A 27,520-nucleotide genomic window follows, 5' to 3' on the forward strand; every position below is an offset into this window, starting at 1 on the left:
GGATTACACAGAACATATGAAACTGGAGCAGTTAAGCGCTTTTGGACGTGTTGAGTCCAGAAAAAGACGGCAATCTTTCAATAATGGTATTTAGGAAAGTATAGCCTACCTTATTAGGCACATCCATTTGGGAAGTAATCTTAAACGTTCTGATAGTATTTTTATTGTCCTGGAGTCAAGAGCACCCCCACTGCTTCGGGCTCCGTGTTGCCAGATGGGGACATTTGCAAGTTTGTCCGTTTTTGTTATCCACCTTGAGAAAAGAGAAAGCAGGCTAATTCGTCCACCCTTCTTAATTAACTATTTGCTTACATATTTGTCACTGGTCATTTACTTTCAGTACTTCAAGCGTGATGCCCAAAAAATGCTCTGATGTCCACTTTTTTAGACTTGGATTTTGATGAGTTTCTCTCGCAAAAGCACATGGCATAGTCTCAGATGGAGTAAGAGAGGAGGATGGCTAATGACTACACTCTGGGCAGAACTACACTTGGGTGGTGGTTGCGCAAAGGGACGGTTGCTGTTGGTATAAGGGGCTTGTGATTGACGAGCAATCAAATGCACATGGGAAGCTGACTGATACACTCAGGATGTGTGCACTCTAGGACTCGGTTAATGCACACAGGACATAGGTACGGGCATGCGTGCCAACTTTTGATTTGCACTATGGGGGTCAGAAAGTCCCACACCGATCAAAGCAAGGCACCCCTAACCATGCCCAGTTCGAAAAACACATTGGCAGCAGGAAAGGGGGGTAAAAGACAATTTACTGGCAGGCCTAAACATGAAACATCTCAGCAACAGTCAACTAACTTGCTGAACTCTATTTAAAGCATTCTGCTTTAGGATTCTCTACTTATTCATGCTTTCAAACAGCTTTAGTCAGTCCTCTCCCACCGCTCAATCTAGGCTAAAGGGCTTTTTCACCACGTTTTGGAAAAATCCACCATCGTTCCCATTTTGTCACCCGGAGCACTGATCCTGGATGGGGAGAGAAGGGTACCTTGTTTTGTTTTTTGTTTCTCACCTACAGGATTACACCCTAGGCCCTGCTGGAAATGCTGTAGTGTCACATCTTGCTAAGCTATCACACAGGCGCTGGTGTGCTTTTGTGTATTTTAATAAACTGTTTGGGACATTACGCCCATTTCTGAGCTGTGATCAGCATTTGTGTTATGCAATTAAGCGCACGCGATTGTTTGGGCAAGTGTGTTTGGCTAAGTGTGCGCTGTCTCGCTGGAGCCGCTGCTTTTCTTGCTATCCTACCTGGATATGCGTTTGGATTACCCTTGGATCATACTTGGAATTATACTTGGATTGACAACTGGGGTATGACACAGCTAACCACGCCCAACATCCCAGCATCCTTCATAACGTCGGGGACACGCCCAAACACGCGTGCGCGCAAATGCGCAAGTGTGTTTGGCTAAATTGCTGTCTGTATGCTGGGCCTGGGCCTGGCATACAAAGTAATGGTTTTCTTTTGTGTGTACCCCTGGTCTGTCTTGTAAATCATAGAGAGGAAAAGTTAAAAAAAAAACGTGGTGAGTCACATTTACATTCAAATTTAAATCTTGTTTTCGGTACTGACCTAATTTCCACCAATTATCTTAAACTAAAATATTCGTAATGTCCTCTAGTTTCTACTCATTGAAGTCTGGCATGCCACCCTTCAAAGACACAAATGGAAGCACCTCCATAAGCATCTCGCTAAGAAAATCTTTAGCGACTGCTGCAGTCAAAACACGATGTATGAAATCACAATGGCGTTCAAATTCTATGGGAGCCGATATTCGTGTTGTCACAATGGTGCATCACAGGGATTGCATATGGGAGGGGAGCTGAAATCTGATAGAGCTATAATTGTATCACAAGAAACTCACATTTTACCTCCGAACTTTAACACACTTGCCGATGGCACCTTGGTCCCTGCAGAATATGTGCCGGAGTTAACGGTCTCGGCAATCGAAACTGTTTTCTTGAACTGCAATCCGGCTTCTGGTTCTTTGGCTTCATTGATGCCGGATACCACGCAATTAAACCTCAAGCCACTACCCTGCACGGGTGCTGCTCAGCATGAATTAGGCAAGGCATACAATGTAGTTACTGTGACAGGCCATGCAGATGCAGACACGTTGGCCTTCATGAACATAGAAAACGGTACATGTTCCGAGTCGCGGTATATTTTATTAATGCAGTCGAATGTGGAGTTGGAGGATAATGTGTCTATGATTCATTCCATGGAAAGGACTATGCTGGACACTTCTTTAAATCACCACATTGTGTAAGCGAATGTCATTGATTCACCTAATGAACACAATTTATTGAAATCACCTGCGATATTTGAGCAGTCCATACATAACTCATCTGATCACTCGTTATCCTTCGTTGAATCTACCCCACGGCGTCCTAATCTTAACAGGATGTCTGAGGGTAAATAAATTCATCGTTTTCCTTCATCTGAGACTCTCGCCTTAAATAATATACTTGATGCAATGAATACATCACTTCTATCTGTAGCGAGATTGTATGAGGTGCTTGATTTTTAAAGTGAAATCATCAAACTAGCATGTTGACACAGCTGGTCATTGGCAAGACCATGCCTCATTCTTAATTTGGAGGCGCTTTCTCGTACTTGTGAAAACCCTCAGGCTTCCGCACTGCTAACTGTGAGCACGCAAACTGAAGCTTAAAATCCAATCGATCAAAAATATCTGAACCTGCAGAGGCAGCGATTAGATCTATGCAAACTGAGATGCTCATTACTGAAACATCTACAAACACAAATAATCATGCAAAGGTAATTAAAGCTGCAATACATCATCCGGCTGCTAAAGTATTAACAATGTCGCTTGTAGAAATGTTAATCCTACAATAACCCAGGACATACTTGGTGACACACAAGCATGTAAAGTGCAACTTGCAATAGATGCTGTTAAATTAAGCACTTCTACGCAACCTGCATTTACCAGGTTTAATAAAACGAAGGCAGCGACTGAAGAGAAAAAGAAAAATGCTGCGAAACTACAGATAATGGGGGGAAAAAAAGCATAAAAGCCAAAAAGTGGGGAAAATGAAAACTAGGCGATTTATTAAGGCCTTAACTATGCCAGCTAAATCGGTAGGCAACAGGACCCCTGCAGTTGCTCAGAAAGTAACTAAAATACATTCAGAGGTTGCTACAAATGAACCTATAGCACCTGTATGTATTCTAGAATACAAAACTTTAGATGAGCTAGTAGCTTTGACCTCATGTGTTGAAATGCCGAAGAGCAATATACCACCCTTAGTTTCCACAAATCGGTCAAATAACAGTACACTAAGTGAGATGTTGAATGTAACAACTTTGGAGCCTGTACATCTGACACTGGAACAAATGTGTGAGGAGATAAAGAAATCCTTAGCTCAGTACATAGGCCTCAGGTCTGGACAGTCTTGATAATAGCATGTTGATGCAACATCCTCCCACTTGGGCCTCAATTCTTCATTTGATCTATACTCCAGTCTTACACACAGGATCAATCCCGTCCACCTGGAAGAAATCGACCATTATTCAGATTATTTATTTATTTTTAAAAGGGGACAGGACCGATCCTGTGTCATATAGGCCCATAGCATTAATTGACTGTCCCGGGAAAATATTTGCCCATCTGGTATTGAGAGAATTTAATTAAAGAAAATCTGCGAAGCCATACCAGACGGGATTTATTCCTGATCTTGGTACAAGCCTTTGTATGGCGACACAGCATTGTATTTGATGAAATCTCCAAATCCAGAGCATCGTGTTAAATTCATAAACTTTAGATTCAATCTGTGGCAGACAAATGAAATTGTATCAAGACGACAATCGTCCCTTCCAATTAATTCAATGTGTCGCTTTTGTGATAAAACTTGTGAAACTTTAAAACATGTTATGTACGAATGTAACGAGTTACTATAAATGCGAATATCATTTTTAAAACCTTATTTTAATGAATATAATAATTTGAATGCTCAGGGCTTGTGTGAAGCTCTTTTTCACACTGAGTCTAAAGTAATTAAATAAGCAATTGTGAATTTCCTTCAGGCCCTGAATTTGGATCAGCATAAGGCAATAAATGATGCATTATGCAATAATTGATGCATGTGCACTGATCTCATAATCTCGAAGTAAACAGAACATGGAAGTGAAAGATCGAGGTGTGCATCACATCAGGTTATAACTATTGAGCACATCATTTTCACTTGGTTTACTTGGCTTCAGTGTGTAGAGTGGTTTGGTGTGTAGAGCGGACGAGCGTGTAGAGTTGTTGAGTACGTGTAGAGTTGATGAGTACGTAAATACAGAGAAGCAAATAGAACGCAGGAGGGCGTAGAACTGATGACTATACTGAATGGACGAACGTATAGACCGGATGAACATTTAGAGCAGATGAGCGAATGAGCGTGCAGAACGGATGAGCGCATGCGTGGGCACACTGGAGAACGAGGGATAGACTAGAGCACGCAAGGTGGACTAGAGGGCGTGAGTGTGTCGAGCAGACAGGAGTGTGTAGGGCAATCTTGAACGCCTGAAATGAAAAAAAGTGCATAGAACGGACTTGATCGCATAGAATTGCGTGACGTACATAATATGCTTTGGAATGCAGTGATCATTTGAAAGAGCATATACACCACACCCCACGCTTACTCTCTTTTTTACACCACCACTCAACTAGAACACAGAGATACTATGACACTATTCGGTATAACTGTTCTCATATCAACATCTCCCGCTCACTCCCCATCACTCTAAGTAAACACTGCTGGTTTCACACCCCCCAGCCAGGCGTTCTCCTCAGGCCTAACGCAGCCACACTCGTTCTGGATAAATCCTGCCAGAGCGAACACATACTCCTGATCTCTCAACCACCACACCTACCGCTAAGAAGCAGCTACTACACAAATTCCGCACCAGCTGCACACATACCTGGTGCGCACACGCACCTTTGGACTCTCTCTACTGACCCGAACTTCGGTTCCCAAGGGCGTTCAACCTACCAGTGCCTTCAGACCATACCAATGGTATATAAGGCGCTATATAAATGCAAAATAACATAACATAACATTCATCTGTTTTGTTATGAGTTTCTTATAGTGATTTTTTTTTTTTAGTTGATTGAAGTGAATTGTTTTTTTTCTTCTTTTCTGTTTTAAGCTTTATAATTGATAAATGTACTTGATGAAATATTGTTGAAAGGTTCAGACTGTTACTCAGCCAAATAAATTAAGCACACATGACATTTCCGCAGGCACAGCTGTGTGTGCAGGTGATGGGTGGGGAGAGTGGCAATAGTCCTTGGCATGTCCCTTAAGTGGGTGGAAAGGACAAGGTCATGGTGGTCATTTTCTTTCAATGCTTAATTCAGTGTTAATAAAAACTCAGTGTTGTGGAGGAAATGAAGGACACAGGTATGGGGCTTTTATTTGGGAGAGCCAGGGCAGATACGTGGTTGGTGGAAAGCGGGAAACATAGCTTGGTTACCTTATTTTGTGCAATTTGACCGCTGCATAGAGGTGGCACGTAGGGTAAAAGGGGCAAAGATTCTGTGCATGCAAAATGCACAAATGCAAAGTGTGTGCAATATGTGTGATGGGCTGGTGACAGTTGACTTAGGCATGTGATGCACAGAGCTTAAATAGAGTAGGCTGGTGAGCTCACACACGTTGAGTGAGCTATACATGCATGCAGGGGACCTGTGTGAACACACCGTCACGGAAATGGCAAAAGAGCACTTTAAATCACTCATAACACACAGTGTAGCATAGAGTGTGCTGCAGAGTGTACACACTGAACATGTACAGTGGCTGGTGATCACATAAATGGCATATTAGCCTAAGGCTGGTGAGTGTGCACAGAACATCCATATTCCCCCACACACCTTACCCCACTCTACCCCCTCTATCCCCTCTATTCCTCTAGTGTCATCTTACCTCTCCCACTATATTTCTTATCTTCTCACTCTCATATTTCCTCTTGCACATCATCAGTGGCATCCTCTGTCAATGGCTTCCTCCCTTGCTCTATTCCCCTTCTCATTCTGCATCCCTTATCGCATCCGCCTTTAAAACTTTGCACTCTTCCCCCTTGCGACCTAGTGCATATAAATGCAACATGCAAAGAACATCAGTAAACGCCAAAACTATTGGCATTGTCAACGCTTGTTTAAATGTGGGCTTAACTGGGCCCTCTGTCTGGATTGATCAATACATTTTAACCCCCCATACAAATTCTGAAGCTGTCTTAGTACATGTGGTTCCTTGTTAGAAATAGTTTACTGTTAGGGCGAGTTTTATGAACAATAAAAAGAGCACCAGGACCAATAAAAAGAGAAACAGGACCAATGTGCATTATGTATTTATTGGTTCAGTAACGCAACCCTTTTATCACACGCTTCTTTTGTGTCAAATTATAAAGATCTGTGGTCATTAGTATGTCCCAAAAAGGCTCTGATCTTATGCAAAGCAACATTTGTCCCATTTTCCTTTCTCATAGGGGTTTCTCATAGGGGTGTTTCTAAGAAGTGTGCCAGACAGTCCATCCTGAAATTATAAACTTCTCTGGATAGTTATACGGCTGTTCTAGGTTTTGATAAATGTCTTTGATTTCTAGGATAAGTGTAACATTCTTGTTAGGACTACCCCATAGTTAGATTTTCAAGTTGCAAGCTACAAGCCAGGTATAAAAATTCACTTGCTTCCTCAGTTCTCCACATACCGCTCACAATTTCTTACTCGCCATGAGTTAATTATCACTAGCCAGTCAGACCCTCTAGGATATTGTGGCATGAAATGGCAAATATTGCGGCACAAACCTGTTTATTGCAGCATTTATGCATGACATTTTGTATTAAATAGAGGGTGTAAGATTGACACATTGCAGGAAAGAGCAAGCGCAAGGCTACAAGAGAGCCAGGGTGTCATTATTATGTATTCATTTAATAGGAAGAGTCCCAGGTGTCTCTGGCTTGGCAGAACAGTGTTTGTTTTGGCTACATTTTTGGTTTAAGGTGCATGCCTATTTAACAGTATTAACTAAATTGACCATTATCAGTTGTAATGCTGAAAATATTATCCTTCGATGTTCTCCAATCCCCCAAACACCAACACACATCACACCTCTCGCCAACTCCCCATCTCAACTTGCATCCCTGAACCACTCACTCTGTCGTTCACATACTCGCGTGCTATGTCACACTGCCAAGTCACAATTTGCACTCCCCAGCCCCTGCCACACTCCAAATCATACTCGCACCTTACATTCTCCAATTCCTCCCGCAGTATTCAGTCCTTCATTCTTTTGTGATGCTTCTGCATCTTGCATCCTTTCTCCTCTTCTATCGCACTTTTCCCTCATGCTTTTTCCCTATATGCACCTCACTGCCTCTTTCCGGCCAACCACTTTCTCTCTGCTTTCTGGCCCACTGCTCCCCGTGAGCACACTCTGCCTCTACTTTCTGTACCTCTGCTCGCTTTCAGATTTCTGGCCCACCGTCCCACTGCTTCCTCTGCTCTCTGGTGCACTGCTTCCTCCTCTGACCCACTGCTCTCCATCCGGTTTCCTGCCTATCACTTCACATCCCACACATCAATCCCCCTCTCTCTCCTTTCCCTCTCATACTGTGACCATTTTTTAAAAATGTAGATTTTGACCCACATCCTCCTAAAATGGGGCATTTTAAAAATGGAGCCGAGGATTTAGATAACCCATTTTTGGAAATGAGCAGGTCACCTTATTCTCAAAGGTGACCTGCGCATTTCCACAGGGCTGAGCTGTAGCGCAAATTGTGCACTGACCCGCTGCCTTGAATAGAATCGCTCTCCCAGCGATGTTCTGCAGGCTCCCACCGCATTTCACTGTGACGGGCCCTTCAAGGGCCTGCCACTGGAAAATGCAACCAAAAAACGCATTTCTATCCTGTTGGAGGAACAGAAATGCAAGTGACACAGCAGCGGTTCATAACTTAAAAAGAAAGAAAATGCATGACCGGGTCAGGAAAGATCCTGTTATTCAGGAGCACCCCCATGCGTCTAGGGTTGCCTACAATTTCTGCACATTTAAAAGTGGATCTTGCTTGGAAATTTGGGATGTGCTTTTAAATAGACAGAAACGCCCCATGATTTGCGCATTCAGGTGTTATTTGTGGATTGGGCTGTTTTTTTAAAATTATTTTATTTATTTTTTTGCACAAGTGATGAGATTTTTCAGCATTTCAGTTCTTGCGTCAAAAAAAAGAACCTGGATTTCCCCCCCCCCCCCCCCCCCAACCGCTATATATATATATATATATATATATATTATTTTTTTAACCTCCCGTTCTAGCGGCGGTGGTTTTTTGGGATTGCTCTAAGGTTGAGGGGGTCTGGCTTGTGCAAATCTGGACCCTAATATAGATAAGGTAAGGTATCATTTTGAAATGAACATTGCAGGCCTTGAACATTCTTAAAAAGCCAAATAGACACCTTATTTCAGTTTACAAGGCATGTCTAACACATCAATTTTAGTTTTCAGAGGGTTCTAGAGCACTTCAACTCAGTAATTGGCAGTTTAATTGTGCCTTTCCCCAACCAGGGGCTGAACTATGTGATCTCAATTATCCTATCTCCCCTACAGGTAGCGCAGGCCACAAAATGTGCTTTTGCTGCTAGCCAATTAAGGTGCTCCCAATCAATCTATAATCAATAACAAAACGACAAAGAATTCAAGAAAATTGTGTAACTACAAGTGTATGAGAACACCCAGCTTTGATCGAATATCAACAGCCAGGAAAATACAAAAAAGCATTCTCAATCGTTATAATGAGAAACACAAGCTTTTAAATGGAAAACACCTCATAAATGGCGTCATGGTTGGTGATGTTTTTTATTTGCTTGTTTTATTGGTTAGTGAGATATAATACTTATACATGCTGTGGGCAAAGGATATTCTTTAACTGACGGCTTCTCCTAAATTCATCCTACTACAAATGTTACACTTTTATTCTCCTGTTTTATTGGTTGGCTCTATGCTACGGTAGCCAACCTGGCAGATAAAATCCTAATTGGTCGGAGGTTTGCTCATCCGACCTTGGGCACTTATGCAATAGTCGGGTGTGTGGTGAGGAAGGAGAGTTGAACGGACTGCTATAGTTCAGTTTGAAGAAGTTACTCCCTTCCCAGGCCTGAGACCTTATCTGCCAATTTGTTTGTGGCCTTGGAGTTGTCTCTGTGTCTGGCTGCACCAAGGAAATAACAGGTGCACCGTCTATTTGAGCCAGGAATATATGATCACTGTTCAGAACTCATTTTTGCATATTTGAGTTTTCCTTCTATCCTTGTCTATGTATGTTGCGCTGTATATTTATTCATTATGAGTGCATTTGGCACAGTAGCTACTTGCGAGAAAATAGAAGAGGACCCAAAAAGTGGGGCCCTCCCGTCCCCTGCACACTGTTTACTGATGCCACATAGGGCCTTCAAATATATGGATATAGATATATAACAGCAGTTTGTTAGTTGAGCATATAACAATTTATTTGGCAAAGAGGAAAACAAAATTTGCCAAAAGGCACATTCTGTTGTACAAAGTAATTCGTGACGTTTAACATATTAAAACAAATTGCGAAGAAGCAATAAATGATGGAGAGGTGATGCTGTCCAATTGTGGAGTGGCCGACGCGTTTCGAGGGTAACCTCTTCTTCATAAGGGCCCAATTGAACTGTTGACAACATTTCAAGGAGACAAAAAGTAAAATCTTTTATTTTATTTCCATAACAGTCAAGGACTGACTGACAAGCTGTACATAACTCGGGATGCTAGCGAGATGGTGAAGAGCAGAATACTGGAGATCTAGTATGGTGAAAAGAGTGAACTAACAGATCAAAGAGAAACACTCTATACTAATAGCTAAACACATAACAAAGGAGATGTATTGTGTGAGATCCACCTACATGGTGGGATCTAGAAAATGGCGTGATGAAGAGTCAGACAGATCGAGATAAGCCAAAAGCGGTAGTGGGTTCTAAATAGCAAGGACCACCCTTGAATAGTGAAAAAGCTGAGTCAATATGGGGAGCGTGTTTAAGAAAAAACCATACCCCTCCTGTGGACGGAGAAAGAATAACTCCGAAAGAGCGCTACTGAATAAAATAAATAATACTTAAAATAAACCGGAATTGGTTTTAAAGAATGCACTCACTCGAGTTGCGGGACGAGTAGCCAAGGCAACAGGGGCATCCGTGTGGTCAACAAGTATTCGAAACAATTATACGATGCAGGGCATCTGCAAAGAGACACGTACTGCTGGCACCTAAGTGGGGACATATACATTTCTGTTATACTGGAGAGAAATAAACCTGGGGTCTCCCAACCGGGCAAAGGGACCCAAGTAGCGGTAGCTTACCTGTACAGTGCGGGGAACACTGTTAGTGGAAACTGAAACCGGCAGGCAGTGGCTCCGCGCGGTCGTAACCTAGGGAACGAGCTGTGCTGGGGACACGCCGTCAGACGTAGAAAGGAAACTAAATAATAAACTTGCACCTGGAGATGGAAGCTATCTACTTTCTCACTGCTACCAACAGAAACGAATACATTTTATAGTTGCATGTTGTGTGCGTCTGGAAAATGTTATCTAGTGGTTTCGATTCTCTGTTGGGCACCCTTGTTTACTTGCGTTGACGCCCGAGTGTCTTTCGGATTATGTGCAAAGCAATTTGGCCTCTCACAGTTCTGTCTAAAATGGCGGTACTCTGGTTCAATCTTTGCCATGTTAATGTTCTTTGTGTCTCGTGCGTTGCATGCTGCCATACATTGCTCCTTGCCCATGTATACTGCAACCTACCCCAAGCTACGGCCATCTCTACACTACTTGTTTAACTCCATCTGTGTATGCTGCAACCTTTCCCTAATCTTGTGAGTGCGCTCTACTTCTCACCCTACTTGTGTGGCACGACCTATTCCATTTATGGTGGTTGCATTATCACTAATGTTTAAACTTGTTGTTTACAGGTCACTTGTCGGCTTTTAAGTTTGTTCACCTCTTCAGACGTCTAGGGACAGGGGGAAAACTTGTGGTGGTTTTATCTGCATCATCCCACTGCCCCCCTCTACCCCGGAGTGATCAATTTATTGACCACATACCCATGTGCTGTCCTCTTCTCATATGTACCTTTAGGATGCACACCTTGGAGGACCCCGCCCCTTCCCTCCAGGTACCTCCCTGTTCCACATATTCCTCTCGACCACATGTCAAAAACCGCATTCTCCACCTCTTTCAGAGTCCACCCAATCCTGTGTATTATTGTGAGAATCTACCAAGGGTTCACATCTTGTACCAGGAGGCCCAAAGTGTCTTTCTATGACATGCATACAGGGTTTTTCGAGTGTCAACATGCGTTCTTGCTGCTTTCTTTCACTGTCTCTGGTCGGGGCGTATTACTCATTGCCTCTGCTCTTTCAAGTCTGGCCATTCTCCCCTCTTCTGATATTAACTGGCCCAAATAAAGTACTTCCTGACAGTACTGATATTTCTCCTAGTCCACTTTGTATCCCCTTTTCAGCCAACATGATCAATAACGTCAGTCTGTCCTGCACAGGTCATATATGTATTGTATAATGGTACTGCGAGTCTTTGAGTTACCGAAGTCCATTTGCAGCACAATGTTACGTGGCAGTCTGGTGTCTTGTTGTCTGGTTGATCTATAGGTAAACGCTGTCAGATACTGTGAGTCTTCGTTTAAGAGGATGGAAAAGAAAGCGTTTTTCATATCATTCACTGTAGAATGTGTGGCAGTAGGTGGTACACAAAATGGTAGCTGGATTGTGCACAACTGGAAATTCTGCCTCTACGATGTTCTTTGAAGGCGTAGATCTTGTATAAATCTGCAAGACAGCATCCACCCGCCCAGCCCCTTTGGTTTTCTTTTTCTTTTTTTCTTTTCCTTCACAGGGTACACAGCCTTGTTACATGGGGATTCAGACGGCACTATTAACCCTTGCTTCATTAGGGCGGCAATGGCTTCATAAATGCAAATGAAAATTAGATTTCAAAAATTGATTAGCAGAGTTTGCTAATTAGCAAACACACCCATTTGATTAGCAGTGTTGAACTAATGCGTCACAAGAAGATTTTTGTACACACGACAATGTGAGCAACAATTAAGCGGTTTTTAGTACAGCCGAAGACATAAGTGAGATGAGTCAGGCCCAGAACATGCTTTAAAATTCCACTAAACCTGCAGGTCGAGTAACCGTTTACCCACTCGACCTAAAAGAAATGCAATTGTCACGTGGCAATGAATGGCAACAAAGGTAAATGTGCCTTCTGTAAAATGGTGCTTGTCACCACAATCCCACATTGTATGGCACACTGCTGCCACTCAGAGGCAAGCCATGCACAGCGAAACGTATTTGGACATTTACTGCAAAGTACATGTTAAATAAAAGTTTCAAACATCCCCTGCAAATGGCACTTGCCCTTCATAACATCTACTCTGCTATTCCAGTCAGCAAAGAGACTTTGTGAGCCCTAGAAGATTGCCTATAAAATGTAAAAGGTTAGCTGCGTGACAGGACAAACATATGAAAAATAAAGGCTCTGAAAACTGGTGCTAATATATAATGCAATTCTTATAAGAGCAAAGCAAGCACTGGAGGCCAACTACAGTGCATGCTAGTGCAGTAGATATTTAGATGTACAGACTGGATGGGACTATTGATCACTACTTTATGTAAACCTCTAATAAGCTTATGTATTATGTAAGAAGAAAGTAAGGGACTAAGCAGATTGTATGGCGTGGCAGGCAGAGAACTGGGCAAACTAGTTGGAATACTGAAGTTTGCGGCCATCTCATTTTCAGGGTAGCTGTATAAAGCAACAGGATGTTAAGCTAGAATGTCTAGGAGTATGGAATCAACTCATGGGCACCTGTTGCACAATGAAACCAGCAGGTCACAGAATTAGGTTTGCCATCTAACGCATTTGGCTGTGTGACCATGTACATTTTCTAAAGTGTTCACTCGTCGGTATGATGCATCTTCCACATCAAATTGAAATATAGTTGACACTATGAGATTTAGATACACAAACCTTAACTTTCCTGTAAAGCTTTGAGACAATGCAGTGTTTTACAGTAGCAATACTGTAATTGTGCATTATTTAACAATTTTTCATTTTTAGGAATGGAATTGCATGACTGTCTTAACACGCCTTTCTTTGCCTCTCAGGCTAGGGCTAAACTTGAACCCAGGTACCAGTCTCTTTCCATCCATGACTAGTATTTTGGTTTCCAAGAAGGTCAAAACACTAGGCTTTCATCTTGAGTCTTCACTCTGCTCCGAAGTCCATGTTAATCAGACCATAAAAAAAACTGTTCGTATTATCTCCATTTGCTGAGGAACATCCACCCTTTTTTATCTGAGTCCACTTTTACATGCATAGCACGGGCAATAATACTATTTCGACTCTACTATGGGAATGCCCTATTGATAGGCGCAAACAAGAAGAGCTGCAAATGACACATAATGATGCTGTGCGTATCATTAAAAGAAAAACTAGGAGAGGGTGTATTACTAGCAGTCGACAAGATCTGCACTGGCTCCCGGTCGTTGCACATGTACAATTCAAGTCAGCTGTACTTCACAGGTGCGTTCATGGAATGCTAGCCGACTATCTTAATAAACATGGTGTCATCTTACGAGCCTACAAGAAGGCTTCGATCGGCACTAGCGCTAGTAAAGAAATCCAAGCTTCAAGCGGATTAATGGCCTAGGAAGATCATTCTCGGTCACTTCAGCCAAGATATGGAACTTCCTTCCCTTGGATCTGAGACAACAAAAGAAGTACAAAATGTTCAGCTGACAGCTAAAAATTCTACTCTTTGAGTGAAGCCCCCTTTTTCTGTGTTTGATGCCAAGATCTAGTTAAACTGTCTGTCCCGTCTCTTGTATTCCTGTGTTTATTTCGTGCCCCGATGCCCACAAGTTTTTGGCGCCTTATAAATAAAATAAATACTTTTATTAAGCCAAGTATATCCTGTATCATCCCGATTACTTCTGGTTTGCAATTATTTGAAAATTAAAATAAAACTTTCTTGCGTAACACTCCCACACAGACATTTGGCACTTGACTGTAGGCTCCTGCGCTCTCTCTGTCCATTAGCCCCTTCGAACTTACAGAGAGCCCTGAAGGGAAGAGCGGAATGCAGGGCCAGCTGTGCTTTCATTGAACAAGGCAACTTAAAGCTACACACGTGCCAATTCAATTAGCAAACATGCAAATTGCTATGCAACACTGCTTATTGCCGGGGCAAAGGTGCACCTTTCTTTTCTTTTATTTTTACTGCTCCAACCCCTTTCAATAATCCTACATCATAAGTGCTGTTCGTCCATAATTCTCTGGGTACTTTTTGCCAAGTCGTCTTGTAAAAAGGATGGTACCTTTTTAACCAATGATGATATCGGGGGAGTTTCTCTATATTGTACCTGCAACTGGCATGGAATGCAGATGTAAAAAATAACGTCATACAGTGGTCCAGATATGATTTGGAAGTGGGGGTATTTTACTCCCTATTTTTTAAAGTTGGGAGTAAAATGATTTTTTTAAGGAGTAAAAATATAATTCCATTTCTCAATGGGGGTATTTTATAAACAAGTAAAAATGTTTCAACTGGAAAACGGAAATGTTTTTGTAATTATTTTTTTTTCACTCAGTTATCTATGCACAAATGCACATTAAAAGATATGTTTATTTCTTCATACTAGGCAGTAACAATAGTAGTTTCTTCCTGTGTTCCTACATGCACTACCGGCCCAAACCTATCCATGGACCTGTGTGGGTGAAAGCAGGGGCACAATGTTCTACGTGTCTTATTCCTATTTTTGTTGGTAGTATTTTTACTCCCCATTTTTATTTTTGGGGAATATTAGCCTATTTTTAAGTAGTGAAAGTAGCCATTAGACCCCCTTATCAGTAGAGCTGATGCCTCCCCCAGAGACACGCGTGTAGTCTGTACGGCAGAGAAATCAATTGCACCACAGTTGACGAACAATGGCACACAATATGTAGGCACACAACATGTAAGCGTCAAGACACTGATCAGTCTGCATTCTGCGCTTTATGCATTGTGAATATTGTATTAGGATATTAGATGCAGAGTTGGATTGGTGGGAAGTATATTTGGCACAAATGTTGGCAAACATTTCAGGGGGTGCCGCTAACCCTTCAAATGTTGGGAAAGGGACTCACTTCAGAGACTGTTGGGGGGGGGGGGGGGGGGGGAGAGGAACCCGACGAGGGGGGAACCTAACTGTCTGTGTGCATCACATTTTATTTACACATTCTAATGAGACTGACTATTCTAGTGCAGCTTCAATGTTCCAGTTAACTCTCCCTTCATGCCTGAAACAACACACTTAAGGACTGCTGTGAGATTGAGCTGTCTCCTGCCCCACCCTCCACCCCTCATCATTCCAATCACTCCCCTGACATGCAAATATTGCACCCCATCACGATTTTAATTGCCTAAAAATGTCTGCATACGAATAAAGTTGCTAAGAATGTTCTTTACAATAATAATTTCTGGGCCTTTGCTAACAGTGCAGCCCTAAGCACTGTTTGTCTGTTTCCTGTTCTGTTCGGCTACAGCCCTTTACGTCAACCAGGTCAAATCAACATAGCCCAAAGCTTTGGTGAGGGCTGGGGCAGGGGAGCGGGGGGTAATGCCTGATGTGCCCAATGGCATTGCGCCACTGACATAGCACATGGCAGGGGCACATACATCGCTATACATATGAGGGTACGTTTGACCATTGCATTCATAGGCTGGGGCTGAGCACAGCTTGGTTGTGTTTGGTGTTTGTCGTTGAGTATCATGACCGGAATCGCCACATCTCTCCCCCGACTGTCCCTTGTCTCTGCACATACAAATACCTCACTTCAGATAACGTGTAAAAACGGAACAACGTGTTTGATAGTATCAAAGGGCATGGCTGCCTTTCCATTGCATTACATTCCTATCAATTGCAGACCATCCCTTTCCATTTCAGACGACGATTTTCTAAATGGATTGGCAAACGCATGCGAAAAACTTATCCCAGAAGGAGTGTGAGAAGCAGAAAATATTGAAAATCATATGGAGAACACATTGGAAAACAATATAAAGTGTCAAATTTCAACCACCAGAACACTGCTTAAAGAAGTTATGATAGTCAGCCATCAAATAGAGACTATTAGCGAAGGTTCTAAAGAACAAACGCACCAAACTCGGTTGAAAGATGCTAGAGAAGAGATGATTAACAACTGCTCGCCCAAGCGAAGCGAGTTTTAAGCAGACAATTGCATTAAAACTGGGTTTGATAGATTCCCCAGGAGCCTCCCAAACAAAGACAAAAAATAGCTGGAGAGAAGCAATCCTCGGAAGACCCCATATTTAGAGGTGAATCAGATACTATAATGGCAAAAGAACCACTGCATTACACACAAATTCTGGCAGAAAGCGAATGGAACTTACCATCATTGAGTGATTCCGACACTTCTGACTCAGAGGATTTGGATCACAGAGGATTCGGATCAAAGAGCGAATGTTACTTACTCTGAAAACCCAGAAAGAACAAGACGACCTGCAATGAATGCCAAGGTAGTGACGACTCCCGAATGGGTGACAAGCCTGCAATCCTCAATATCAGCTGTAGCAATAACACTTGCTCCATATCTAAAACGGTATGAGACTGTAAATGACAATCAAAAAGATCAGGCTACACTGATTGCCCTTATGAACCCGAAGTTAACCCAGATAGAAGTTCTAATGGAATCTTTTCGCGAACGAGGAAGAGAAAAAGATCTGGAAGGGGTAGTCTTGAAAACTAATTGACTCACTTCAAGACGCTAAAACAAAGATCTTTTTAGAAGGTGTAAAAGAAATTGTAACAAACCTAAATCCAGGCCATAGGGAAACATTTGGTTCAACAGTATCTAAGAAGAAGAAAGATAACCAGCATGAAACCATGAACCAAATAAGCGATTTGAGTTAAGAGATTGTATGCATAGATGATGTGACTGGCTCTGCTACTGTGGTGAAAGATAAAGGAAGCGAAAACAATGAAGTGAGAAATCACCAAGCAGTAAATAACACTGAAAAGACATCAAAAACTGCTACGAATGTAACCGTGAGGGCCATGATTCATGGTAGCACTCCACAGAACACAGATAAGCCAGAAATAATGCCACCTATAGATGGACAGGCAAATCCATTTTCAATTTTTACGCAAAAAACTGCCACAACAATTGAAAAAAAGACGAAAGAAAAGAAGAAACAAACAAAAAATATCAAAAGATGTACAAAGAACAAAACGTGTGGATTAAGAAGATTCTTAAGAATCCTACAAGCAGTGGACAGTCAGAATGAGATACTTGAAGAACAAAGAATAGAGAGAGAAGATGGTTATAAAACCTGTGCACGCACAAAACAAACTGCAATGTCCCCAAAAATCTGAGAAACGGAAGAACACACTACCGTAGGTTATGACTTCAATAATGGGAGTGTTACTGGTTTACTAAATGTCTCAATATACGACGACGAACCATCTGATGTACCCACTACATCAAAGAGGCTGGTAATATTCAGCCAAATGAACAATGCTATAGAAGATTTAAAAAGTGTGTATGACCGAGCGAATTTCCCAATTTTCTGTAAAATGAGTGAAAAAAGAGACAGGCTGATCCAGAAACACGTATGATCATACCGAAACCCTGTCTGAGACGTGTGCAGAAACACCAAAAGAACCAACCAATGTTCCAAAAAAATGGTAACAAAAGATCAAGCGCGATTCAACCTAAATGACAACAAAAGGGCCAGAGAATAGAAACAAAGGAAGTAAGAACAAAAAGAAAGAAGGATTCGACATAATCCTGGAAAAGATAAAAAAATCAAAAGATGGGCTGATGTTGAACTTCTCGAATGTAATGATTCTATTCAATCATATCCCAAAACTGCGGGCTATAAATACTAAGGACATAATGGTTGTATATTTGCCAGATGAAAATCTAAATGACAAGGTTATACTGACCATGAGATCTGCTGTTGGAATAGCATTAATAAAAGAAGCAAGTGATGACCTAGGCCGGCTGGTTTTTGTAACGGACCTAGAATCCCGAAATGAGGAAGAAATTGAAAAAGATGAAATACAAATGTCAATTGAGAACTTTAAAAGTCGTAAATTAAGATCTATAGCAGTAGATGCTCCAAGCATAAATATGGAAACAAGAAAAACATCGATATGGCCAGCCTCTGTGCCCTTGAAAATAATCAAGAACCCACCTCATGGAACTTGTTAGCAACTGCGCTTGTAGCAAACCAGGACCAATAGTCAGAAGAGAAAAGAAAACAAATCTTGGAAAATAGGATGTTGGAATACCGTGGCACTAGTCATCTGTTCAATGAAATGCCAAACATCTTTGCCGATGTAGAAATAATTTGCCTGCAAGAAACTTGGCTGAAAAAAGCACCGATATTAGATGGATACAGTGCCCATTTAAACCCAACTAAAGGCAGGGCTTCCTCAGGATTACGTACATTAATAGAAAAAATATTTGAAAATACACATTATTTGAAAATAAAAGAAAGTGAACAGTCCTAATGCATATATAAAAGCGATTACGTTGGATGCACACAATAACAAAGTCAAAGACGAAAATGTATTAATTTTGAACTTCTTTTGGAACCCAGAAGTCAAAGAGGGATGCACTTTCATTGAAAAAGTGACAGACATTATTGATGAACAATTGGAAAAAGATCTAAATCTCCAAGTATGGATATGTGGAGACTTAAACACATTGTTTGACCAAGATTGATCAAAAGCCCAATGAAAGAAAATCGGACAGACTTTGAAAAGAGGGAAAGAATGGAAATGAAGATCCGAGATCTACACTGGTTAAATAGAAATGTACCGGCAGATATTCCTGCATCAACTACATGGTCTAACGGGAACAGTTGGGCAACTTTCGACTACTGCTTTGTTTCCAGTAATCTCGTTTTAGCAGTCATAAATGTGAGAGTAGAAGAGAGCACTTGTAGTGACCATGATCCCTTGATGACAACTCTAAGAAGAGTTCAAAATAAACCAAGAAAATTGTGGAAGCAAGAAATGGATATCAAACGGTTTAAACCGTTTGCGAATTAAGCAACAAGACACTTTAAAGCTCACTACAAATCTCTTAAGACTACTAAAAGAAAATCCAGATTCAGTAGAATACAAGCAAATTTTAGCACCCTTTAAAAAAGTTAAAAAGGGTTCTCTTAAAATGGGCATTAAACATGCACACGCTTACAATAAAGAAATAATAATTCAATGAAAACTACTTAGAAAAGAGCTAAGAGTAATGAACATGCAAAATAACCCAGAAAAAAAAATTAAAAAACTGAAGTAAAAATATAGAAACTGGACAAAATCACAAAAAGACAACATGCTACAAAATGATGCTGAAAATATGGTAAGAGCACTTTCGGCTACAAATGGCAGATATTTCTGGCAAATACTAAAAGAAAAAAATGACTCACCAGCATCCCATCTGATAAATCCTACAGCAGATTATGTCTGGATAGCCCACTTCACTCAATTATTTGCAGGTGCAAATACCGCAGATAAACGCGAAGTAATCGACCACCGTAAAATGGCAAAATGGGATCTAAACTGTGAAAAAGACAAGATCTTAAGGCTTATAAAGAACTGTAACCGATCAAGAGCTCCGGTGCCGGACGGCTTCTCCAATGCAATGCTGAAAGAATCTCCTGAGCTATGGGCAGATTTTAGCGAAATATTATTCACGAGAATATGCAAAAAACAAAAATCCCGGAAACGAGATATATTTATCCCAATTTTCAAACAGGTTAAAAGGCAGATTCCGACAAACTACAGGCCGATCGCTTTATTAAATCTAGTGGGAAAACTCTTTGCTACAATTACTCTAAATCGATTAAAAGATTGGATAAAGGAAACAAACACACTAGATAAAAGACAATCTGGTTTTGTTAAGGAAGAAGGGTGCAGTTTAAACCTACTAGTCCTTAATTTATTGAAAACACGAACCAAACATAATAAGGACAAAATCTGCATGGCCAGTATTGATTTGAGACCGGCATTTGACAGCATAAACCGAGAGTTACTGTGGGAACAACTAAAAAAGAGAGACTGTCCAAATGATTTAATAAACATCATTAAATAATTATACTCAGAAACATATATGCGGATCAAACTAGACCAAGAAGGATCACTGTCAAAGATAATTAAAACATCAGTTGGCTTGAAACAGGGCTGCCCATTGGCAGCAACTTTATTCAATTTCTTTATTAAAGACATAAGATCTATCCGGCAAATGTACTTTTCCACCACAAATCAATGGCATAGAAGCCAGATGGCTTCTTTATGTGGATGACACAATCCTTTTAGAACGAAAATTGGCCTGCAATGAAAGTTTAACATTACTACAGGAGTATGTGAAAAAAAGAAATATAAAAATAGCAGAGAAATATAAAATCATGGTATTCGGAAGCAAGAATAGACCAAGAAAAATAAAAGAATCATGGGTACTTGATAATGTTCGCCTATATCCAGTAAAAGAGTTAAAATATTTAGGAGTCATTGTGAACGTATTCGAAAGTGAAAAGCCTTGGATCGAAAATGTTGAGAAAGTTCGTCACTTTCCTGCCCAAGGGAAAGCATTAGACAGGAGGTTTGGAAAATTCTCACTTACTCCCATATTGGAATACTATAAGGCTCAAGTAACACCAGCACTAATATTTGGGACAGAAACCTGCATACACTTGAAAGAAAACATCTGGGACCTCCTGGAAGGACACTTCTGGAGGAGAATACTAAAATTACCACAGGCCGTACCCATCGCTATAATTCTCCATCAATTGGGTCTAAATACCCTAAAACCAAGAATACAATGGAATGAAATCTCTACAGGAAAAACATTCTTGAACAAGGCCCACCCCAATTTGAAATTCTCAAGAACAACAAGAGAAGACGAATGGGCACTTAAACAATGGAAAGACTCCTGTGAAAAGTATTTCTCAAGTTTGGGTATTATTAATGAAACACTTTGCAGAAATCCTTTGCTAGTAAAACAAACTATTTTAGCTGACGATTAGAGAAAGACCGAGGGGGGAAAAAAGAGCAGCATTAAAAACCCATACGCTTTTAAAGAACAATTCTAAATACTCCGAAAAGCTACATAAGCAAATTTCCAAGCGAGAGAATGCGGTCAATACTTATGAGAATGATGCTTAATATAACCCACACGAGAACAACTCTTAAGAGATGCAACATAATAGGAACAGATGAATGTCGGCTATGTGCCAAGCAAAAAGAAACGCTAGAACATTTGTCTATTCTGTCCAGAATTTAGAGATTTAAGAAAGATCCATCTTCTCAATGTATTATATAAAAAGTTGGTCTTGATGCTGCAAAATGGTGGGAATTGATATATGCAACTGATGACAAGAGTGAACTGTGCAACTGTACATTTTCTCTCAGCTGTTATGAAAAGCTTTGGAAATGATCAGATCTAACCTAGAAGGGCAAATAAATTGGTCTCCTAGCCTAAGGAGAGCAGTAATTTGTTACTTTCTTTTTAATCTTTTACTTTTTGCCAAAAACCAGAAGGGGGGAAAAATGTATCTAAAGATTGGAGTGTTCTTCCTTTCCTTCTGTTTTTTATACTTTTTCTATATTTTGTCTCTTGTGGTTTAAACATGTTTATCTTTTGCTAAAATATTTGTAATAAACTAAAAGCAAATAAAAAATAGAAAAATGACTTGAGCATTAAATATAATATGCATATAATATGACCTTTTTATATGTGTGCATGCGTGTAAACAGCCCATCAACGACCAAATTCTCCAAACCTTTGTTCTAACAAGCACTTCTCTATGTATGTATGTGTCTTTGTGAATTTGCGTTCGTGACTTCTAACACCCCTTGGTCCCATGTGATATTTTAATACTGTCCAGTTGTGTGTGAGTGCATGGATAGGAGAGAGGGTGGGGGTTAGGCTTTTGAAAAGCTTCAGCAGAGCTCTGCATACTTCAGGCGAGAGGGTTGTCCTTTCATTTGTAGTAAAAAAAAAAGAAAGGCAGGCGTGTCACAATGTCCCTCCCCCTGCATTGTTCTGTGATTTTGTTTTTTTTAACCAGAAAACGGTCTGTTTTATCCTGGACATGACGACTGACGAGATGAAAAGTTGCATGGTGTAAAAAAATGTATATACGAAAACCACATTCTTAGCTTTTTCCAGGTGCGAAATATTAACACTGACTATGGGGCCCCGCGCAGTGCTTTTTATTCCTTAGCAGTGGTGAAGGGTGAAATTCCAAAATGTCTCCCTCTCCCATCCCCCCTCGTGGAGTTTAATACATATTCCCTAGCTGAATTATGGGGGGGGGCGTTCTTCCGCTTTGAATATTCTCATCGAGAAGTTGTGAAAACTGACTCCATCCTGACCTCCTATCTTCAGGTGAAAAATGAAGGGGAAAATTGCCAAGATGAGAGAAGATGTCATTTCAAAAGGTCTTCTTCATTTTCGTTTTGCAATCACAAGTGTATTTTACAAAATGTGGTATGCCTTTTTGCTTTTCAGTTATTGCCAGGGGGTGAGCAGTGTCTGTGGTGACTTCCTCTTTGCTTCTGCCTTCTCTTTTCCTCTCCCCGGCTTATCTCCTGTCTGACGCTGCACTGGTCACCTGGCTACCCTCAGATTTTGGGCCCAGGTCCCTGCCCGCCCAGTTGCACACCTGCACTGCCTCCTGGCAACCCTTGCTCTTGGGTCTGTGTCTTCAACCCTACAGTCCCCTTACCTGCACTTATTGGACACCTGTTGTCTGCACTTTAACCCTTGCACTTGCCACCTGCTGTCTGCACTACTTGTTTTTGATTCCGTGAATGGCACTCTCCCATCCTCCCCTTACCCTGGAACTGTTTCCCATCCCCTGTCCCCTACACCTGCTCGCTTTCAATGTCACTACGCCTAGTGAGATCGTTCTTTGTCCTCCCTCTGTTTCCCCCTCACTTGCCTCGTCGCGCCTTGAAAAACTTGTGTATAGGCGCGTTATAAATATCATATCATCTTTGTGGTGGTGGTTTTGTGTGTGATTTGGGAAAATGTTCTTATATTGTTTACACCCTAATTTGCCATTTTAAGGGGCTGCAACATCCTTAACCGCCCTGGGTGATCCCTATATAGTTGTGATGCAGTGACCTGCAGGTTGCTCACAGATCTCTACAGTAGGCGCTCAACACGCTGAGCGAACGTGCTGAAAGAATAAAGATTGAATTTGCTGAATGGGGAAAGCCGTGTTTTTTTCCACTTGAACCCAATGCAGATAGATTCCGTATTAGGGACCACCGGAAACCTTTCACAGGAAATCTTGGTCCCTCACGACACAGAGCCCTCGTCACCCCACAGAAAGCAGACCACAGCAGTTTTTTTTTTTTGTGAAGTTGCATTGCAGAGTGTTAATGATGCAATCTGCAGTGCCATCTACTGGAAGAAAGAGTATGCTTTTTTTAAATTAACTAAATACTGTGAAAACCTATAAACGTTCCGTAGTGGAAAATGAAATGTTCAGTATTTGCCATATTGCATGCATAAAAAGGCGTATATACGCAGTTTATCTGGAGGGCTTTGTGAATCTGTTAGTTTTCTTTAACACGTTTTATTTGAAATAAATGTTTCTGTGGTTTTCTATTGATCTCCTTGCAGATAAAATGACGCTGAAACAGATTTCTAGCAATAAGTGCTGTGAAGGTTTGCAGAAGGTGATCGAACATGAGAGGTACGGTTGTCTGGAAAGTAATGTTTTCGCAGATACGAATTTGCAGAGACCTTGTAACCGCTTACTGCACAAGCCAGAACACTTCTTCTAAAATCTGTTTCTTATATGGTTCATGGCTGTGACATATTGAATTTCACTCTATAGCGCTATAGCATGCAGCGCCTAAGCGCTTACCTCACAGACCTTTTTTAGTATAACTTCTGTTCCTTTTCCTTTGTTTTTTCCTGTCTCCTTGCAATTGAAAGCACATTGGAGGTAGTTGGGTTGTTCAGGATTTTTGAGTTGGAACCAAGGCTGTCCTTAAGGGGTTACGGGTGAAGTCATTTCCAGGGCATTAGGCAAATGTGACTGCAATGTGTAACTCAATGTTGCAGACTGAGCGCAGCTGAGTCAGTCATTCCTATACTGTGATGCCTTACTCTGTACGGTCAGTAAGATGACTGGTCCATCTTCATGTAGCTTTTACGCACGTGTACGCTCGATCATATTGTTCCAGCTTTGCTGATGACCCAGTTGGAAGATGAATCCTGCAGAGCCCATAATACTTCAAATAATTGGGTATCCATTGGTAAAATCTCCTGGGAAAAGCTCACCAAGGGGTAACATTTCCCCAAATTTGCACTCCCATGAAAAGCACTTTCCCCAAATATTTTAGGACTGGAGTTAGAATAGTAATTAATGCCTATCCTAGAATATGTGGGGGGTAGGCTTTGAGGTGAGGGGGAGGAGGGGTGTGAAATCGCCTATCTGGTGGCTTTTTCCCAGAGAAACGTTTTCACATGGAATTAATAATTAATAATTGTACCTCAATGTAGACTTCCTTGTGGTTACTACTTTGGTAGTTCACTTTGTGTGCTTCTGCGGCTTGAATAGCATTGCGATGTTCCTCCTAAATGTGAGTAAATCTATAAGGCTGTAAAACCTATTTGTCACCAATTTGCTATATTACTGTAAAAAGTAAACCGATAGGTTGACATCTGAACAGACTAATGGGATAGGTGGGGTTAATGGGTTGCCATAAGGAGAATTACCTCTTTTCTTTTTTGTATTTTTTTTTGTTCCTGAAAGGCAAATGCAAGAATACAATGACATGGGCAGGCCTTGAAAAATCTTTAAAATCCTACTGTCTCAGTTTGTAATTTGATCAAATCGACCATAGGCAAACTAAATCGACCCATAAACTCGATGCCATAATAGTTCTTGTATTGTAAAACCATGGTGTGACATGAAGAAACGTTACTAGCAACGATTATTTGCCTTTTCAATATTTCCCTTTTGGACACGTTGGATCAAGAGAATACAACATCCGCTACATGTGAAGTACCATGAGGCGAGGCTAATTTTACGGTTGTAATGCATTTCAGTGACAGGCTTGGAGTTTGCATTAACTTGGTTCGAGTTAGGCTCAGTATACATCTAAATGTTGGGGCTTGAGTTGGGGTTAGGATAAAAAAAATCACATACACAGAGGAACATCAACTGAGGCCCAGAATAGGTTTAGAGTGTGAATGAGTGTTTGGACCTATTAAGCTAAAGGAGCACTATATAGTGGAGGATGTTAACAGAATGAATATGTTTGGTTGCAAACTGATGCAAAGGTATATAATAAGGAGTAACCGAGCATTTCTTTAATTCAGGTTAACCCTTTGTATCCCATGATGCAGCTTCTCACTAATGATATGTGACTTATTGCAAAACGGCAGTGGCTGAGGCACACAGAACGGGCTGCAGACCACTGCCTACTGTTGGCGCAGCAGCCACTCGTGAATGTGGGTGAGCAGGGCCATTCATGATTATAAATGAGCGTGGGTGTTGGCTGTCTTCAAGCAAACTATATTTTAAGGGCCACAATTTACATATCTATTTTGAGGTTCAACATTGGAGAACTCATCTGCCTCCTCTTAAGGGTAGGGGCTGGGTGTGTTGAGGCTGCAACAGCCAGCGATGCCACAGGCTCCAATGCAGCTGCCTCTATTCGCCAGCCCCTCACTTAAGATCTGTCCTGTCAGTAGTGTACAAAAAAAACCATAGGTCTGAAGTCTTGTGTCGATGCTGGATTGTCCTTGCGACTTCCTCAGATTTTTTATATTCTTTCTAAAGTGCATTACTCGGCTGGTAAGATGGCTCAGGGGGTTAAACGCTCATTGCTGTGATCTGTGTTTGATCTGCAGGTCACAGGGTCATATCCCGGCAAGACCAACTCAGCCTTTAATCCTTCTGCAGTTGATAAAGGAGTACCAATTTTGATTGGCTAATAATAGTAGTGTGTACGAAGGCACAAATACTGACATGCCCACCACACACACAGTGATCCTTTGAGGTAAAGCATCTCTGTGCCGTTTGGGTGCTGAAATGTCCAGTAGCTCTTAAATCAGTGAGATGAGAAAAAGCATGCACTATCTGGAAATGGCGCAAAGATAGAACTAGCTAGGCTCCTAGTATTATCCAGCCTCAGGTACTGTAATTCCCTGGACCCACAACATCAAAATGATTCACTACCTGAAGCTCGTACAAAATTGTGGGGCCAGATAGATCTTGGACCTTAATAATCGCAACCCCATTTGTACAGCCCTCAAGACCCTATGCTGACTGCCAGTGGATTGTAGTATATGGTTCAAAGTGCCATGACTAACCCACTGTTGCATGCACAATAAAAGGTACTTAATACCTTGGAGCCTTTGTAAACCTTTCCACGTTTGCATGGAATCTTCTGTCCTATGGGGACAACCTCCAGACTACTGTTGGGATGCATGTTCAGCTCACTGCCCCTTCCAAATGATTCAGATTGCGGAAAATATATTAACACGTGGAGAATGCACAGAGGGTGGTCTGAGGTTGGGGCGGGTAGAAACGTATGGGTGAAGGTAGCTGGCGGGAGGCACATGGACTCTAGGAGTTTATACAGGGGAAAACTAACAATTTGCCTTGCGATAGTGACACGTAGAATGCATTGCATGTGCGCAACATTTACAATACGAATTAGTGCGCATTTAAGAGTAGGCCTGAATCCTTGCAGGCCGTGTCGGAGACGCAGAACAACGAGGCCTCATCTCTTGATTATCACATTCCAATTCGCAGGCATGATAAGGAACACGCACATACACCCACATATAAATGGATCAAGTCAGACTACACCCACATATAAATGTATCAAATCAGACCCTTGAACAATTGGGTAGGAATGTGAGAAGTTGAATGGGAAAAGGGCTGCGACCAGTACGAAGGCCATTCTCATGGAAGCCGGGGCACAGGTCTTGAGCTGCCAAAATAAGAACTGGGATTTAGGGCACTAGTGCCCCCGCGGAATTATGGACATTCTATTTGAACTACCGGATGCCTAAGAATAATGCTCCTAAATCCATCATGAGAACTGGATGGATTAGTGGGACATGCAGGGACTCCAGGCCTACCTCTTGGGAGGAGTAGCTGATGAAGTGGGGATCAAAGTACAACAAGGTCCGTGATTTGTACTAGGGAGCGCAAAGGGTGATGCCAGTAGTTATAAGATTGCAGTTGGGAAGCATGATGGGGCGTGTGGGTCTGGTAGGAGAGAGGAGTTGCTGTGTTTGCAAGGACCAGGCTGACCTCGAAGTTATCTGTTGACGAAGTTCATGTTGACGACCAGGTGTGCATCACGTGGTTCGGAGCAAAGATGGGTGGTGTCTTTTAAGCTTAACCAATTACTTTGCAG

At 41.5% G+C, this 27,520-nt stretch overlaps 1 protein-coding gene and 1 long non-coding RNA gene across 4 annotated transcripts in view; one reads left to right on the forward strand and one right to left on the reverse strand.

Moving 5' to 3' along the window:
• The window catches only part of ESD (esterase D), a 376,126-nt gene that overhangs the window by 12,106 nt on the left and 336,500 nt on the right, over positions 1 to 27,520 (forward strand). For all 3 annotated transcript variants that reach the window (XM_069639904.1, XM_069639902.1, XM_069639903.1), the window contains one exon: positions 23,757 to 23,829. In XM_069639904.1, coding sequence (XP_069496005.1) covers positions 23,762 to 23,829 — 68 coding nt within the window. In that variant the 5' untranslated portion in view covers positions 23,757 to 23,761. Of the gene's footprint in view, positions 1 to 23,756; positions 23,830 to 27,520 lie in introns of those variants that run through there.
• On the reverse strand, positions 9,521 to 10,518 carry LOC138528833 (uncharacterized). The gene is made up of 3 exons (XR_011284258.1): positions 10,401 to 10,518; positions 10,197 to 10,307; positions 9,521 to 9,716 (listed from the first exon to the last, which is right to left on the reverse strand). It is a non-coding gene; the product is annotated as an uncharacterized lncRNA (long non-coding RNA).

The sequence above is a fragment of the Ambystoma mexicanum genome, chromosome 7q (genome assembly GCF_040938575.1).
Source record: "Ambystoma mexicanum isolate Mex_15411 chromosome 7q, UKY_AmexF1_1, whole genome shotgun sequence".
In the NCBI taxonomy this organism is placed as follows: Eukaryota; Metazoa; Chordata; class Amphibia; order Caudata; family Ambystomatidae; genus Ambystoma; species Ambystoma mexicanum.